Source organism: Suncus etruscus, chromosome 7, assembly GCF_024139225.1.
Source record: "Suncus etruscus isolate mSunEtr1 chromosome 7, mSunEtr1.pri.cur, whole genome shotgun sequence".
Taxonomy (NCBI): domain Eukaryota; kingdom Metazoa; phylum Chordata; class Mammalia; order Eulipotyphla; family Soricidae; genus Suncus; species Suncus etruscus.
Window position 1 is genome coordinate 125,380,119 of NC_064854.1, and position 15,187 is coordinate 125,395,305.

Here is a 15,187-nt window from a genome sequence, read left to right on the forward strand (position 1 = left end):
GCTAGATGGGCTAGTATTTGCAACCATATAATTTCAATTTACAGATATGGTATCATGTGGCAGGGGTTGCCAACTACAATATTAGCAACATATATAAACCTCATTTATGTGTAAATCTCATTTAATCCTCAAATTCTGAAAAAGAGGTACAATTTGGAGGGCCAAATCCAGTGATGAGGATTATTTCCAATTCAGTACCTGGGAGTCAATATGATATTGGAGTTTGAAGCCAGGCCTCAAGCACGCAAACTGTGCATTTAGGTCCTTTGAGGTATTTCCCAGGCCCATGAGTACAACTATTATATCAACATAGATCCTAAAGAAGTCAAGTGAAGAGCTAAGATGATAAAAGTAAGTAACTGGAACTTAGACTTGGTTAGTGGATAAAACACCAGGTTGCCCTTCTACAGCTTCCCCACAAGGTATTAGGAACTACTCTAATCTACATAAACTTTATAAGGCTTTGTGGCCGCTGAACTTTGGACTCATTAGCCTTACTAAGAGCTTTGGAAATGTATTTTTGTGTTTTTGGGTCACACCTGGTGATGCTCACAGGATGCTGGGAATTGAACCCGATTTAGGCATGTGCAAAGTAAGCAACTTACCTGCTGTTGTACCAGTCTGTGGAAATGCCTCTTAAGCTATATAAATCCAAAGATTTACTTCTTTTTAAAGGCTTTTTAAGTTTCAAGACTCAAATTGTCAAGGAATAAAACCTTCTCCTCTTTTCCAATTAGTTTTTACATGCAAGTAATATTTGATTGTAAACTAAATGATCTTCCAGGTCGAGATATCAACAGAAACTATTTACAGAACTACAGTTAATGAAGAGTTACTAGATCTAGGCCTGCTGCTAAGGGTTTTAGGCCTATTAACCAATCTATACTGCAGTTCTATGTAGGTATCATCATCAAATCTTTTTTCTGATGAGGCTCAGACTAAAGACGTAAGAGGACCTGATGGAATCTAAACTTGGGTGATCAAGTTCTAGAGGTTGCCACATATTTTCCCCTATTACTACTCAATGTTGGTTGCTATGCACTTAAGATATAAAAGAAACAAAACCCATGATTTGTTTTTTTGTATTTATCATCTAAGAAAACTTTTCTCTTATTTCTTTTTTTTGATTTTTAGGTCACACCCGGCAGCGCTCATCGATTCCTCTTGGCTCTAAGCTCAGAAATCGCTTCTGGCAGGCTCGGGAGACCATATGGGATGCCGGGATTCGAACCACTGACCTTCTGCATGCAAAGCAAACACCTTACCTCCATGCGATCTCTTCAGTCACAAGAAAACTTTTCTTAAGAAACATTTAATTTTAGTTTTTGTTTGTTTTCTTATTGGGCCACAGCTAGCAATGCTCAGGGGCTCTGGGTCTGCATTCAGGGATTTCTCCTGGTAGTGTTCAGGGGGACCAGATAGGATGCTGGGGATCGATCCTGGATTGCCCACAGGCAAGGCAAACTGATACTGAAATTGTACTGTATTAGTGCTCTAGCCCTCAGAATTTAATTAAAAACATTTTTTGGGGGGTCACACCTGGCAGTGCTCAGGGGTTACTCCTGGCTTGATGCTCAGAAATTGCTCCTGGTAGGCTCAGGGGACCATATGTGACGCCGAGATTCGAACCACTGACCTTCTGCATGAAAGGCAAACGCCTTACCTCCATGCTATCTCTCTGGCCCCCAATTAAAAACATTTAATTTAATTTAAAATCATTATTATTTTTATTTGAGGGGCACAGCCAGTGGTCAGGGGGTTACTTCTGGCTCTGTGCTTAAGGATCTCTCCTGTGGGTTTGGGGGACTATATAGGGTACTAGGGATAGGACATGGGTCAGTCTTGTGCAAGCCTTACCCACTGAATCATACCTCCAGTCCCTCCTTAAAAAATATGCAGTGTGGGGGCCGGCGAGGTGGCGCTAGAGGTAAGGTGTCTGCCTTGCAAGCGCTAACCAAGGAAAGAACTGATCCCCTGGCGTCCCATATGGTCCCCCCAAGCCAGGGGCAATTGTTCTGAGCGCTTAGCCAGGAGTAACCCCTGAGCATCAAATGGGTGTGGCCCGAAAAAAAATGTTAAAAAAAAATATGCAGTGTGGCCTACATTTGGCATTAAAATTTAGATAATCTCAGAATAACTTCCAAGGAAAAGCAATGATAGGGAAGTTCTATTTCTTTTTGTGTGTGTATGTGTGTGTTTTTGTTTTTATTTTTGGCTCCCACCCGGCAATGTTCAGGGGCTACTCCTAGCTCTACACTCAGATATCACCCCCGGCAGGCTCAGGAGACCATATGGGATGCTGGGATTCGAACCACCGTCCTTCTGCATGCAAGGTAAACATGCATGAAACAAACATTACATGTGAAGAGAAACAAAATAAACAACATTGGAGGATAATTTAGTCCACAGGATAGAAGATATTAAGAATACTTAGAACATTTCAACATGGAAGAGAGCAAGAAGATTTGTAGAGGGAGAGTGGAGAAGAATGTACTCTCAGAATGAAAATAACTGCATTAATTTTTCTCACATTCATTAATATTAAAAAATAAGGCAGTCACAGTACTTAGAAATCATGGCAAGTGGTACTTGAAAAATTTGGTCAATTTGGATTTAGTGTGGACAAGTTTAACTTAACTTAGTGGGCTGAATTTTCCAGAATCCTGAACATGTAGACTTATTATTAAAATCTTTTAACAATTAACTTCTAAATTTTTTTTCATGTCATTTCCTTTGTTGCAGTTCAAGCAAATGATCAGTTTCTCTCAATTTTTTATTTGTGTGTGTGTGTGTGTGTGTGTGTGTGTGTGTGTGTGTGTGTGTGTGTGTGTGTGTGTGTGTGAATCGGGATGGTTGGACCACACCTAGCAGTGCTCAGGAGCTAATTCCAGCTCCATGTAGTATTGGGAATTGAACCCATGACTCCAGCATGCAAAGCATGCATTCAGCTCATGATTTCTTTGGCCTTTTTCTCAACTTATTTTGTTATTTTTGGGCCACACCTGGCAGTGCTCAGGGCTTACTCATGGCTCTGCACTCAAAGATCACTACTAGAAAAGCTCAGAAGACCATAAGGGTTTGCCAGAATCAAACCTATGTCTGCCACATAGAGGTCAAACCTAGGTACAGTCTTATCTGCTGTACTCTCTCTCCAGTCCCTTTCCTAGACTACTTTTTTTAATGGGGGGATGTGGGTGGGGACAAATGTTCACACCTGGCAATGCTCAGGACTTAGTCTTGGATCTGAACTCAGGGACCATTCCTGGTGTACTCGGGGGAACATATGGGGCGTGAGGGAAGCTGGCACTGGCTATGTGCATGGCAAGTGTCCTGCCTACTTGACTTGGTAATGCCCAAGCGTGCTTCTATTTGAAAAGTGCAGGTAGTTTATTTTGCTACTTTTTTCCTTTCCTTGCTTTAGCTATGATCATGCTCGTCCTTCTATTAGTTTTGTTTTATGCTTTATTTCACAAAACACTTCTAGGAAAACCTATTTGTCTAAAGAAGTATTTTATTATTCTAAACTATATTGCTTAATTTTGCTTCAATAGTATACCTTTCAGATAATTGATTTGGATTGTGCCAACAAACAAAGGTAATTTTAAAAAATCTGGCTCGGTGGGGCCGTCGAGGTGGTGCTCAAGGCAAGGTGTCTGCCTTGCAAGTGCTAGCCAAGGAAGGAGCGTGGTTTGATCCTCTGGCATCCCATATGGTCCGGAGTAACCCCTGAGCATACAACGGGTGTGGCCGAAAAACCAAAAAAAATCTGGCTTGGACTAGAGCTCCCTTGAAACTATTTTCTTAACACTCAACTGACTTAAATTTCTTTTCCCCTTCATTGTTGGCACTGGCTGAACCATCACTTTTGCCTCCATTACCTCTTTTGCCTGAGAAGTTTATATCTTTGATTGGTGACTGATCTGGAAAACACTCGTGATGCTGTAGTAGCGTTATATGTTTACACTCAAAGATGTTCTTGATTTGATGTCTCTGATCTGCTTTCACATTTTCCTCCGTTGTCCCTGGTATAACAAGGAATTAAGAACTTGGAAGGATGTAATTCATCGGCCAGTGATGGAGGAGACTCAGACCTCCTGGTAGACCAATCCCTCTTGTTATTAACCTGGCACAGTATAGCAGTTATTCTCAAAGCTAAAAAAATTTCCGAGATGTTATTTATAAGTGGGAAAAAGGGAAAGCTTCTCTTTTTCCAAACACTTTAAAATTCCCTCATCTTAGTGATCTATAGATACATAAACAGAGAGTACTGTCAACACCTTTCCATTCGACTTTGAATATGTTAAGTCCTGTTATGAGTGACTATTCTGTTTAAGGTAGTTTCCCTGAATTGACGCTATTAAAAAGATGGTGAAGAGTTGAGACTGAGGGAGAGAATAGGAGTCCACAAAGATTAAGCCGGAGAAATTCAGCACGTGAGACACATAAGTAAGAGATGGTCTTATGTACTTCTATTTCAAATTCAGCTTTAGAACCTTAAAATAAAACCCATGAGTGAAAAGACTAGCTAGTTGAGAGAAACATTAGAAGTTAAATTATCTAGCTTAACATTTTATTAACTGCCACTTGATATTTTACAATCCAACATCCTTAAAATGAACTAGACTAAAAAAAAAATAAAGATTAGACTAAGATAAACAATGTGGTAAGAATAATAAATTACTTCACTGTAACAGTTGCACCAAATGACTACTTACCTTTCCTAAAATTCATATTTCATCTTTATAATTCACCATGTGGAAATGACTTAGAGTTAAGTGGCCCTCTTAAAATGCCATACTAAAATCAAAGAAACTGGTTAATAACAAAGATTAAGGTATTTTTTTTTCCAAACTAGTTAAGCCATGTAAAATGGGTACCTATACCAAGAAAAGTGTTCATCATTCACAATTTCAAAATAATTGTGTAAGATGTTATCAAATATTGAAAACTATAAAATAATTCATACTTCAGATTTCAAAAACATTTTTCTGCAGGTATCTTAAACCAAATAAGCAGAAGCTGAAAAGATCTCTCCAGATCTGAGAAGAATAGCTACCTTTTTCTTTTGGCACTACCAGTATCAGAGGTGGCTGAAGAAATCATGCTGTCTCCATCCTCGATGTCATCTCTTCTGGCAAGCTCCTTCTTCTTTGCCTAAAAGAGAAGATTTCAGGACTGAAGTTCATTTTGCTGAATACTCATATGGTACAATGATTCAAGAGCTCAACTTGTATCCCTTTCACTCAGAAAGACACAATCACAAGTATGATGTATAAAATTAAGGAGGGAACCAACATTTCCAAAACTCATTAAAATAAACCTTGAAGTGAGAACTAAACAATAGCTAAAATGCATTGAATACAAAGGAACAGAAGAGACAGTGGGTAAGCCTTTTGCCTTGCACGCATCTCACTTGGGTTTGATCCCACCATTCCATAGGATTCCCGAAGCCCTACCAGGAGTGATCCCTAAATGCATAGCCAAGGAAAAATCTGAGCACCCGAGGGTATGACCCAAAACCAAAAAATAAAAGAGAGCTGCAAGGGGGGAGAGGCGGGAGAGATCATATTAGGCAGGAAGCTAGCTTTGCATGCAGTTGACCTGGCTTTATTCCTGGCACCCTCTATTGAGCCCCCACCGAAAGCCCTACCCGAAGTGATCTCTGAGAACAAACTCAGGAACAAGTCCTGAGTACAGATGGGTATGGACCAAAAAAGACAACAAAGGAGACAGGGAAGATTTTCAAAGGGCTAGTACACGTTTCTGCATGCTAGAGGCCTAGATTTGATTCCTACATGGCAAACACTGCCAGAAATTATATCTGAGCGCAGAGTCAGGAGTAAGCCTTGAGAGCAGCTGGGTGTGACTCTGGGAAAAAAAAAAAGAAAAAGAAAAAAGAAAAAAATTTTCTCTTGCCTTTGTCTACTGTCTACTTCAAACTAACACATACACACTATTTGTACTTCATATTTATGAATTTATTATTTGGTTTTTGGGCCACACCCGGAGGCGCTCAGGGGTTACTCCTTGCCATCTGCTCAGAAATAGCTCCTGGCAGGTACGGGGGACCATATGGGACGCCGGGATTCGAAACAACCACCTTAGGTCCTGGTTCGGCTGCTTGCAAGGCAAACGCTGCTGTGCTATCTCTCCGGCCCCATATTTATGAATTTTTTTTCTCAAAAACTCTACATAGTCCTTGGTCAAATGACTACAGCAGTGGTCTCAAACTCAATTTACCTGGGGACCGCAGGAGGCAAAGTCAGTAGTAAGCCTTGAACATTGGGGGGTGTGACCCAAACAACTAAAACAAGACAAAACAAAAAAAGATTCCTCTAGGGCAGGGCCACAAAATGTAGTACGGAGGGCCACAAACGGCCCGCGGGCTGTGAGTTTGAGACCCCTGGACTACAGGGTATGTTCACAGGAAGATCTGACAAACTACTTGTAAACATTATAAAATAACTAGTCTTTATTTATTTATTTATTTATTTATTTAATTTGGGTCACATCTGGCTCTGTGCTCAGAAATCACTCTTGGCACACTTGGAGGACCATATGGGATGCCAGGGATTGAACCCAGATCTATCCCATGTTGGCCGCATGCGAGGCAAATGCTTTACTGCTGTACTATTTCTCTGGCCTCTTCTCTTCTTTCTAAGCAAGTTTTGCTCAATAAAAATGGCCTTGCTAGGGGGCTGAAGAGATAGCATGGAGGTAAGGCATTTGCCTTGGGTGCAGAAGGTCGGAGGTTCAAATCCCGGCTTCCCACATGGTCCCCCGTGCCTGCCAGGAGTGATTTCTGAGCGTAGGGCCAGGAGTAACCTCTGAGCGATGCAGGGTGTGACCCAAAAATAAAAAAAAATTAAAAAATTAAAAAAAAGGGCCTTGCTTATAGCTATATCAGAATATCATTGTGAATGGGAGGTAACTTTCTTTTGTTTGAAGGCCACACTTGATGGTACCCTGGGACTACATTTGACTCAGTACTGGGAACCATTTTGGTATTGGGTAACTGAACCTGAGCCTTCTAGGAAGAGATCTGCTCAATCATTGAGGATACTCTCTAGCCTTTATCTTTTTATAGTATTTGGGGCACACCTGATGGTGCTTAGGGCTTACTCCTGGCTCTGCACTCTCCTGTAGTCTTGGGAGACAGTACGGAATGCCAGAGTGCAAGAAAAGCACTTTACCCCGCTATACTGTTGATTTACGCCCACAAAGGTAATTTTCTGAGAATCCTGAAATACATCATCCCAGAAACAAATGCCTATTTTCTGAATTCACAAAGTGAACTCCTTTCTAAAAACTATTCTTTTAGGAGCAGGAGTAATATAGCAGGTTGGGCATTTCCCTTGCAAGCAACTAACTCGTGTTTGATCTCTGCCATCCCATATGGTCCCCCAAGTTTGCTAGGAGTGGTCCTTGAGTGCAGAGCCAGGAGTAACTCCTGAGCACTTCCAGATGTGGCTCCAAAACAAACCAAGTATTTTTTTATTCTACATAGTCTTGCCAACTCAAAAAGTATACAGCAATGTTTGTGGATGAAATGAACAATGTGATATTGCTGAGGGAAATCACATACCTTAAAAGAACATATTCAAGGGCTAAGTGATAGCAGGTAGGACATTTGTCTTATATGCAGCTGATCTGAGTTTCATCCCCAGCATCTCATATGGTTCCCTGAGCACTTCCAGGAGTAATTCCTGAGTGCAGAGTCAGGAGTAAGCCCTGAGCACAGCCAGGTATGGCCCAAAACCCAAACCTGAGAATCTCTGGCTATGGCCAAAAAAACCCCACCAAAACAAAACAAACAGGAGAGCATATTCAAGGGATCAAAGAAATGGTAAGTACAGTGGTTAGGGTACTTGCCATGCATGTAGCAGACCCAGGTTCGATAGCTGGCATCCCATATGGTTCCCTGTGCCCCACCAGGAGTGAATCCTGAGTGCAGAGCCAGGAATAAGACCTGAGCACAAACAAGTATCGCCCAAAACCAGACTCCCTGCAACCCCCTAAATAAGCCTATATTCAAAATATCTTTTTCAATTATGCATTAAAAAACTTAGCAAAATCAAGAAATCATACCTGCATGACTTGCTGCAATTTTAGTACTCGTTTGTAGATGGCTGAATTTGGAACATTATAGCGTTTGGCATTTTCAAACATTAAATTCAGGTCACACTCCAAATGATCTAAAGTTTCATATTCTTGGTTTTTTAGCTTTGTTCTGTGAAAAACAACAAACATACAGCTAGAATTTTCCATTATAAAAGCTATAAAGCAATCTTAGTAAAGTTCAATACAAGAATCCCAACAAATAAAAGAGATGTTATAGGTAATAAAAAATTAAAAACTTGGAGACCTTTCCAAGACATGAAACAAGTACCACAACATGACTAAAATTTCAAAACAACAAAATAAATTATTATTATAGATTGTTTTTTTGGGGCACATCTGACAGTGGTAGGGGTTTCTCCTGGCTGGATACTTAGGAGGCTAGGTGGTTTCTGGGATTCAATCCCAGACTCTCACATTTAGGATGTGTTTACCCATCTCACAATTTCTGGTTTCTGGGATATACTTGGTGATGATCAGGGGCTAACACTCCTGGCAGTACTGGGCGAACCATATGGAATGCTAGAGATTGAATATGGTCAGCCTGGTATAAGTCAATTACTCTACCCACTGATACACATTTGCTCTGGTCCCATGCTCAGTCTTTTGAGCTTTTCCTGGCTACGACTTTAAAAAAAAAAGTCTTTTATGGGGCTGGAGTGGTGGCACAGCGGTAGGGCGTTTGCCTTGCATGCATTAACCTAGGACAGACCGTGATTCAATCCCCCGATGTCCTTTCATATGATCCCCCAAGCCAAAGCCAGGAGCGATTTCTGAGTGCAGAGCCAGGAGTAACCCCTGAGAATCACTCGGTCGGTGTGGTTGAAAACCAACCAAACAAAAAAAGTCTTTTGGTTAGTTGGTTGGTTTTGGGACACAAGTGACTACGCTCAGGACTTATTTCTGGCTCTGTGTTCAGGGGTTATCACTCCTAGAAGTGGTTGGGAAAAAATATGTGCTACAAGGAATCAGTCATGTGCAAGACAAGCACCCTACACTGTCCCTACTTAAGTCTCAATAATGCTCACTGGCATTCCATACAGTCCCAGAACCCCACCAGGAGTGATTTCTGAGTACAGAGCTAGTAGTAACCTGGTAATCCTGAGCATCACAGGATGTGGCTCATTGAAAAATAAAAAAAGTCTTAAGAATTTCATTCTCAGGTATCTGCCATAGAGATGAGCAGGAGGGAGGATGGGAAGGAAACTGAGAACATTGGAGGCAGGAAATGTGCACTGGTGAAGGATGGGTATTGGAATTTTATGACTAAACTCAATCATACTGGGATTTGTATCTGATAGTGATTCAATTAAAAATCACTAAAGATAAAAAGAATGTCATTCTCAGGGCAGTAGACATAATACAGGAGGTAAGGCACTTGCCTTGAGTCAACTCAGGTTGATCCCTGGCACTACATATGATCTCCTGAACCATCAGTAGTGATCCCTGAGGCTGTTAGGGGTAAACTCTGAGTACCATCAGATGACAAATAAAATAAAATATCTCATAACCACCAAAATAATCCAAACAAACAATAAAAGAAACAAGAATATGGGCTGGAGTGATAGCACATTGGTAGGGTGTTTGCCTTGTACTCGGCAGACCGGGAAAGACCTGGGTTCAACTCCCAATATCCCATATGGTCCCCTGAGCCTGCCAAGAGTGATTTCTGAGCTTAGAGTCAGGAGTAACTCCTGAGCGCCGCTGGGTGTGGCCCCAAAACAAACAAACGAAAAAGAAACATGAAAAGAATAAAAAGCTGTTCTTTCTCTTTAGGACTGTTGTTGCTGTTACTAATACCTACTCCTATAAATACTTCAAATCCTGGGGCCAGAAAGATAGAATACTGGGTAAGGCTCTCAAATTGCATGTAACTGACCCAGGTTCCATCACCTGAGCCTCACCAGGAGTGACCCCTGAGCATAGCTAGGTGTGGCCCTAAAGAACAGAAGGACTCTAAATATTTTGTACAAAGTGAGAATTCAAGGTTTGCCATAATACTATAGATCTGAATAAGATACTTTCATTTCTTTGTGTTTTTTTTTTTCTGGCCACACCCAGTGATGCTCAGGGGTTACTTTTGGCTATGCTCTCAGAAATCGCCCCTGGCTTGGGGGATCAACCATAGTCTGTCCTAGGCTAGTACAAACAAGGCAGATGCCTTATGCCCTGTGCCACCACTCTGGCCCCCATATACTTTTATTTTTTGCACATTTCTGGGTGCGTGTGTGTGTGTGGGAGATATGAATTCTGCTGCTTGTCTTATCCCTGGGCTGGATAATTTAAAAATAAATCTATCTATCTATCTCTCTCTTCTTCCCTTTTTCCCTTCCTCCCTCCCTCCCTCTCCCCCCCCTCCCTCCCTTTCTTTCTTTTTTTTGGTTTTTCGGGCCACACCCGTTGGATGCTCAGGGGTTACTCCTGGCTAAGCGCTCAGAAATTGCCCCTGGCTTGGGGGGACCATATGGGATGCCAGGATTCGAACCAATGACCTTCTGCATAAAAGGCAAACACCTTACCTCCATGCTATCTCTCTCGACCCTCGCTTTTTATTTTTTAAAGAAAATCACCATGAGAAAGAGTAAAAGTTCAATTTCCCTAGTTTCTCTCCCTCTCTGCTTCACACGCCCCCCCCCCCCCCCCCCAACGACTTGGTCCCCAGACAGGTCTGGATTTATTGTAGAAACTTTTCTTCTTTCTGGCTTTCCACATGTTTGCCCTGCCTACTCCCTTCCCTTTTAGGCACTACGGTTCACAAAGCTGTTTCTTTTTTTTTTTTTTTTTTTTTTTTTTTTGGTTTTTGGGCCACACCCTGTGACGCTCAGGGGTTACTCCTGGCTATGTGCTCAGAAGTTGCTCCTGGCTTCTTGGGGGACCATATGGGACGCCGGGGGATCGAACCGCGGTCCGTCCTAGGTTAGCGCAGGCAAGGCAGGCACCTTACCTCCAGCGCCACCGCCCGGCCCCACAAAGCTGTTTCTTAAGGGTAATCATACCTAACACTTATCCATTTTAGAAGAAAAAATTTTGTTACTAATTATTTTAAATACCGTAGATGAAAGGTTGTTCATAATACAGTGGCTATTTGGAAGAAATACTTATGTACAGGCCAAGAAAGTATATTTATACTGAGCAATGAAGAAGGTATCTTACCTGATTTGCTGCAGTGATATGGGCACTTTAATTTGCTGATAATAGTCGGGGTATTTTTTCTTGGAAGGTAAGTGGAAAAAAGGCTCAGCGATTAACTGTCCTTGGTTGTTCCGACAGCTCCTAACTGTGTCATAAAGCTGGTAAAAAGGATTTGAAACATCCATAAATGAAGTAATGCTCTCTGCTTCTGACTCTCCCTCCTCATAACGTGCAGCTAGAAAGAGAGAAAGAATATTAAGAAGTGCAAGAACCTTTCAACCACCTTCTAGATTAAGCTACAAAGGTCTGAGACATTTTAAAAGAACAATCTCTAGCCTTCACTAAAAGGGATCAAATGGGCTGGGGCTGGGGCACAGTGGCAGAGAATAGGCCCTGCTTTTGTGAAGTCCTAGGCTGGAGCCCTCCAGATTCACCCACCCCCAAAGATGGTAGTAAGGCTTAATATAATTAATTACACTTTATTTAGAGAGATGGCATAACAAATTAGAAAGAATGTTACATAAAGTCCTATTTCTAAAACCTACAAATGTCTCTCTTTTAAAACGTGCTTTCTTCAGATTCCTTCCTATAATGCTAATCTAAGATCGAGCCCATTCACACAGATCTCAGAATCAAAAGGACAATAGAGAGTAAAAGATCACGTAAATGTAGACTGGGCTGATACTGGCAGCTTGCTTTAGCCTCAGTTTCTGTACAACTGAGCTAATAATAGCACTCTCTAGGATTGGCGGATTCCCTCAAGAAGGGAATTCTTCACTGGAAGCTAATTATTTATACACCAAAGTATGTAACTAGTTTTATGGGAAAACAAAATATACAGTTCATTTCCCTCAATTCTAAATAACAACCACAATTTTTCTTGATGGTTCCAGTATAACCATCACTGTGTTCCCAGGTTAAGAAATGATAATTCGAGAACCAGAGAGATAGTACAGGGGAGTTGAGATGCTTGCCTTGCATGCGACAGACCCCGGTTTGATCCCCAGCACCACATGGTCTCCTGAGCACCACCGGGAATGATCCTGGAGCAGAGAGGAGTAGCCCTGAGCATGGCAGGGTGTGGACTCTGCCCACCCCACCCACCCAAAGAATGAGAACCATACTTAAGTACTAATTACGTATAGAGCTAACAGGCACCAAACTCAAATCATCCTCAAACTACTACAGAGAACAAGCATTGCTTTTTCTATTCCAAAGACACTGGGCTTTCATGGATGACCTGTCTAAGGTCAGCTGAGAGGGATCTGAATCCAGAATCACAGAGTTAGAAGGAAAGACAGGACTTGAAAGTAGACTTCTCTGACTCAACTAACTGTGATGATTTTTTTCACAAAGGCTTTGCACATCTTTTGTGTCTTTTGTCTAGATGTTTTTTGTAAACTTCAAGTTTTAAAGTCTTTATTTGTAAACCATCTTTTAAAGTTTTTGTATGGCTGATTCCAGAACATACATATACATATAAACATATATGTTTCTGGGTAATATCAAATAATGCTCAGGAGATACTCCTAGGGCTACACTTGAGAATTACTCCTGGCTGTGCTCAGGGGACCCTGTGGGATGAGTGCAAGGCAAGCACCGTTACCTGCTATACTCTCTCCCCAGCTCAAGTAAAGCGGGTTTTGTAAAATGATCCTATATCCAGCACCCAATTCTAAGAAATTATTTGTGTCTTTTCTCTGGGGTGGGGAGTTTGGGCTGTAGAGTGACATTCAGGGGACCATGTAGTGCTGGGGACCAAACCCTGGCCACCTACAATGCAATGGGATCTGTCCTTTGAATCAACGCCTTGGCCCCATCTATAGTCTTTTAAGTAGAAAGCTCAAAACAACTCAGTCTTTAGAAATCCTTCTTGGGGCATTTGCCTTGCACATGGCCAATCTGGGTTCGATCCCTGGCATCCCATATGGTTGTCTGAGTAGTGACATGACCCTGAGTGATTCCTGAATGCAGAGTCCTGAGCATCCCTGTGTATGGTCCAAAGACCAAAAATAATTTAAAAATTCCTTACTGGGGCCGGGAAGGTGGCGCTAGAGGTAAGGTGTCTGCCTTGCAAGCAGTAGCCAAGGATCAAGACCGCGGTTCGATCCCTTGGCGTCCCATATGGTCCCCCTAAGCCAGGGGCGATTTCTGAGTGCATAGCCAAGAGTAACCCCTGAGCGTCAAACGGGTGTGCCCCCCCAAAAAAAAATTCCTTATTACATTAAAAAAAAATCTCCCTTTCCTTTTTTGTTGCTGTTAATACTTTTTTGTTTTGCTTTTATTTTTGTTTTGGGGCCACACAGAGCTATGCTCAGGGATTATTCCAGGCTCTGTTCTTAAGGATTCCTCCTACCAGGGATTGGGAGATTGGGAGAATCAATAGGCTGATAAGAATCAACCTCGGGTCAGCTGTGTGCAAGGCAAGTGGCCTGCCATTCTTGCTATTCTATCTTTTCAGCCCCTGCTGTCAATCTGTCAACGTTGTTTTGATGACTGATATATGTCTGGCTATGGTCCTTAAACAAGTTTTCTACTTACTGGGGTGACACATTAGACTGTCATGTAATATATTTGGGTCACAGTACTTGCTGAAAATTGCATCTTTTTTTTGGTTTGTTTTTTTGGGCCACACCTGGTGATGCTCAGGGGTTACCTCTGGCTATGCACTCAGAAATCTCCCCTGGCTTGGGGGACCATATGGGATGCCGGGAGTCGAACTACAGTGCATTCTAGATTAGTGCATGGGTGACTCCTGGCATACATCTCTATTTTCAATGTGATTTTTGTTTGTTTGTTTGTTTTTGGTTTTTGAGTCACACCCGGCAGCACTCGGTTACTCCTGGCTCTACGCTCAGAAATTGCTCCTGGCAGGCTCAGGGAACCATGTGGGATGCCGGGATTTGAACCACCAAACTTCTGCATGCAAGGCGAATGCCTTATCTCCATGCTATCTCTCCGGCCCCTTCAATGTGATTTTAATAGCTTTCACTTACCCTGAGCACTGCTGGGTGTGGCCCCAAACCAAAAAGAAAATAGAGATGTATTTAATCATGTAAATAAAGCTCCCCTCTTATTCCTAGTTTGCTGTTTTTTAATCATAAAAGATTTTGAAGCATTTATAAAGTGCATCTGGTCGATCAAACATAGGTTTTACCCCTTTAATCTATTAACAAAGGGAATGATTTATCTTTTCTAATGTTAAAACAACCCAGCAATCCTGAAATAAATTTAACTATGCTATTATATACTACTTTTCATATATGATGCAAGAAACTGTGCACAGCTCAGAGCCACAGCACAGCACATGGCCAGCTTAAGTTCAATCCATATAGTTTCCTAAGCACCATCAGGATTAATTCTTGAGTATAGAACCAGGAGTGATCCCTGAGCATCACCAGATATGGCCTAAGAACAACAACAACAAAAAACCCCAAGATTTGTAACTTATAATTTTATCTTTATATGGGGGGGGGGGGGTCACACCCGGCAGCACTCGGGTTACTCCTGGCTCTGTGCTCAGAAATCACTGATAGGCACGGGGGACCATATGGGATGCCAGTATTCAAACCACCGCCCGTCCTGGGTCAGCTTCTTGCAAGGCAAATGCCCTCTTGCTGTGCTATCTCTCCGGGCCCCTGTAAGTTATAATTTTTAACGGTGATATGACTGGGCATTTAAAAAAACTTCTTGAATTAGTTCATTTTCTAAGAATATGTCTACAGCTAGAATTTTTTGTTTGTTTTTGTTTTTGAGTCACCTCTGGAAGTGCTCAGGGGCTACTCTTGGCTCTACATTCAGAAATCGCTCCTGGCAGGCTTGGGGGACCATATGGGATGCCAGGATTTGAACCACCATCGTTCTGCACGCAAGGAAAATGTCCTACCTCCATGCGATCTCTCCAGCCCCCATATCTAGAATTTTTAATTAATTGTAT

The 15,187-nt window shown here is 41.9% G+C and overlaps 1 protein-coding gene across 1 annotated transcript in view; it reads right to left on the reverse strand.

Annotated features, from left to right (window-relative positions):
* PBRM1 (polybromo 1) overlaps window positions 1–15,187 on the reverse strand; it is a 101,637-nt gene that overhangs the window by 53,936 nt on the left and 32,514 nt on the right. Inside the window, exons 13-15 of the mRNA XM_049776153.1 lie at window positions 11,272–11,485; window positions 8,089–8,230; window positions 5,057–5,154 (exon numbers count right to left, since the gene is read on the reverse strand). Of these exons, the coding sequence (XP_049632110.1) occupies window positions 5,057–5,154; window positions 8,089–8,230; window positions 11,272–11,485 (454 nt within the window). The remainder of the gene's footprint in view (window positions 1–5,056; window positions 5,155–8,088; window positions 8,231–11,271; window positions 11,486–15,187) is intronic.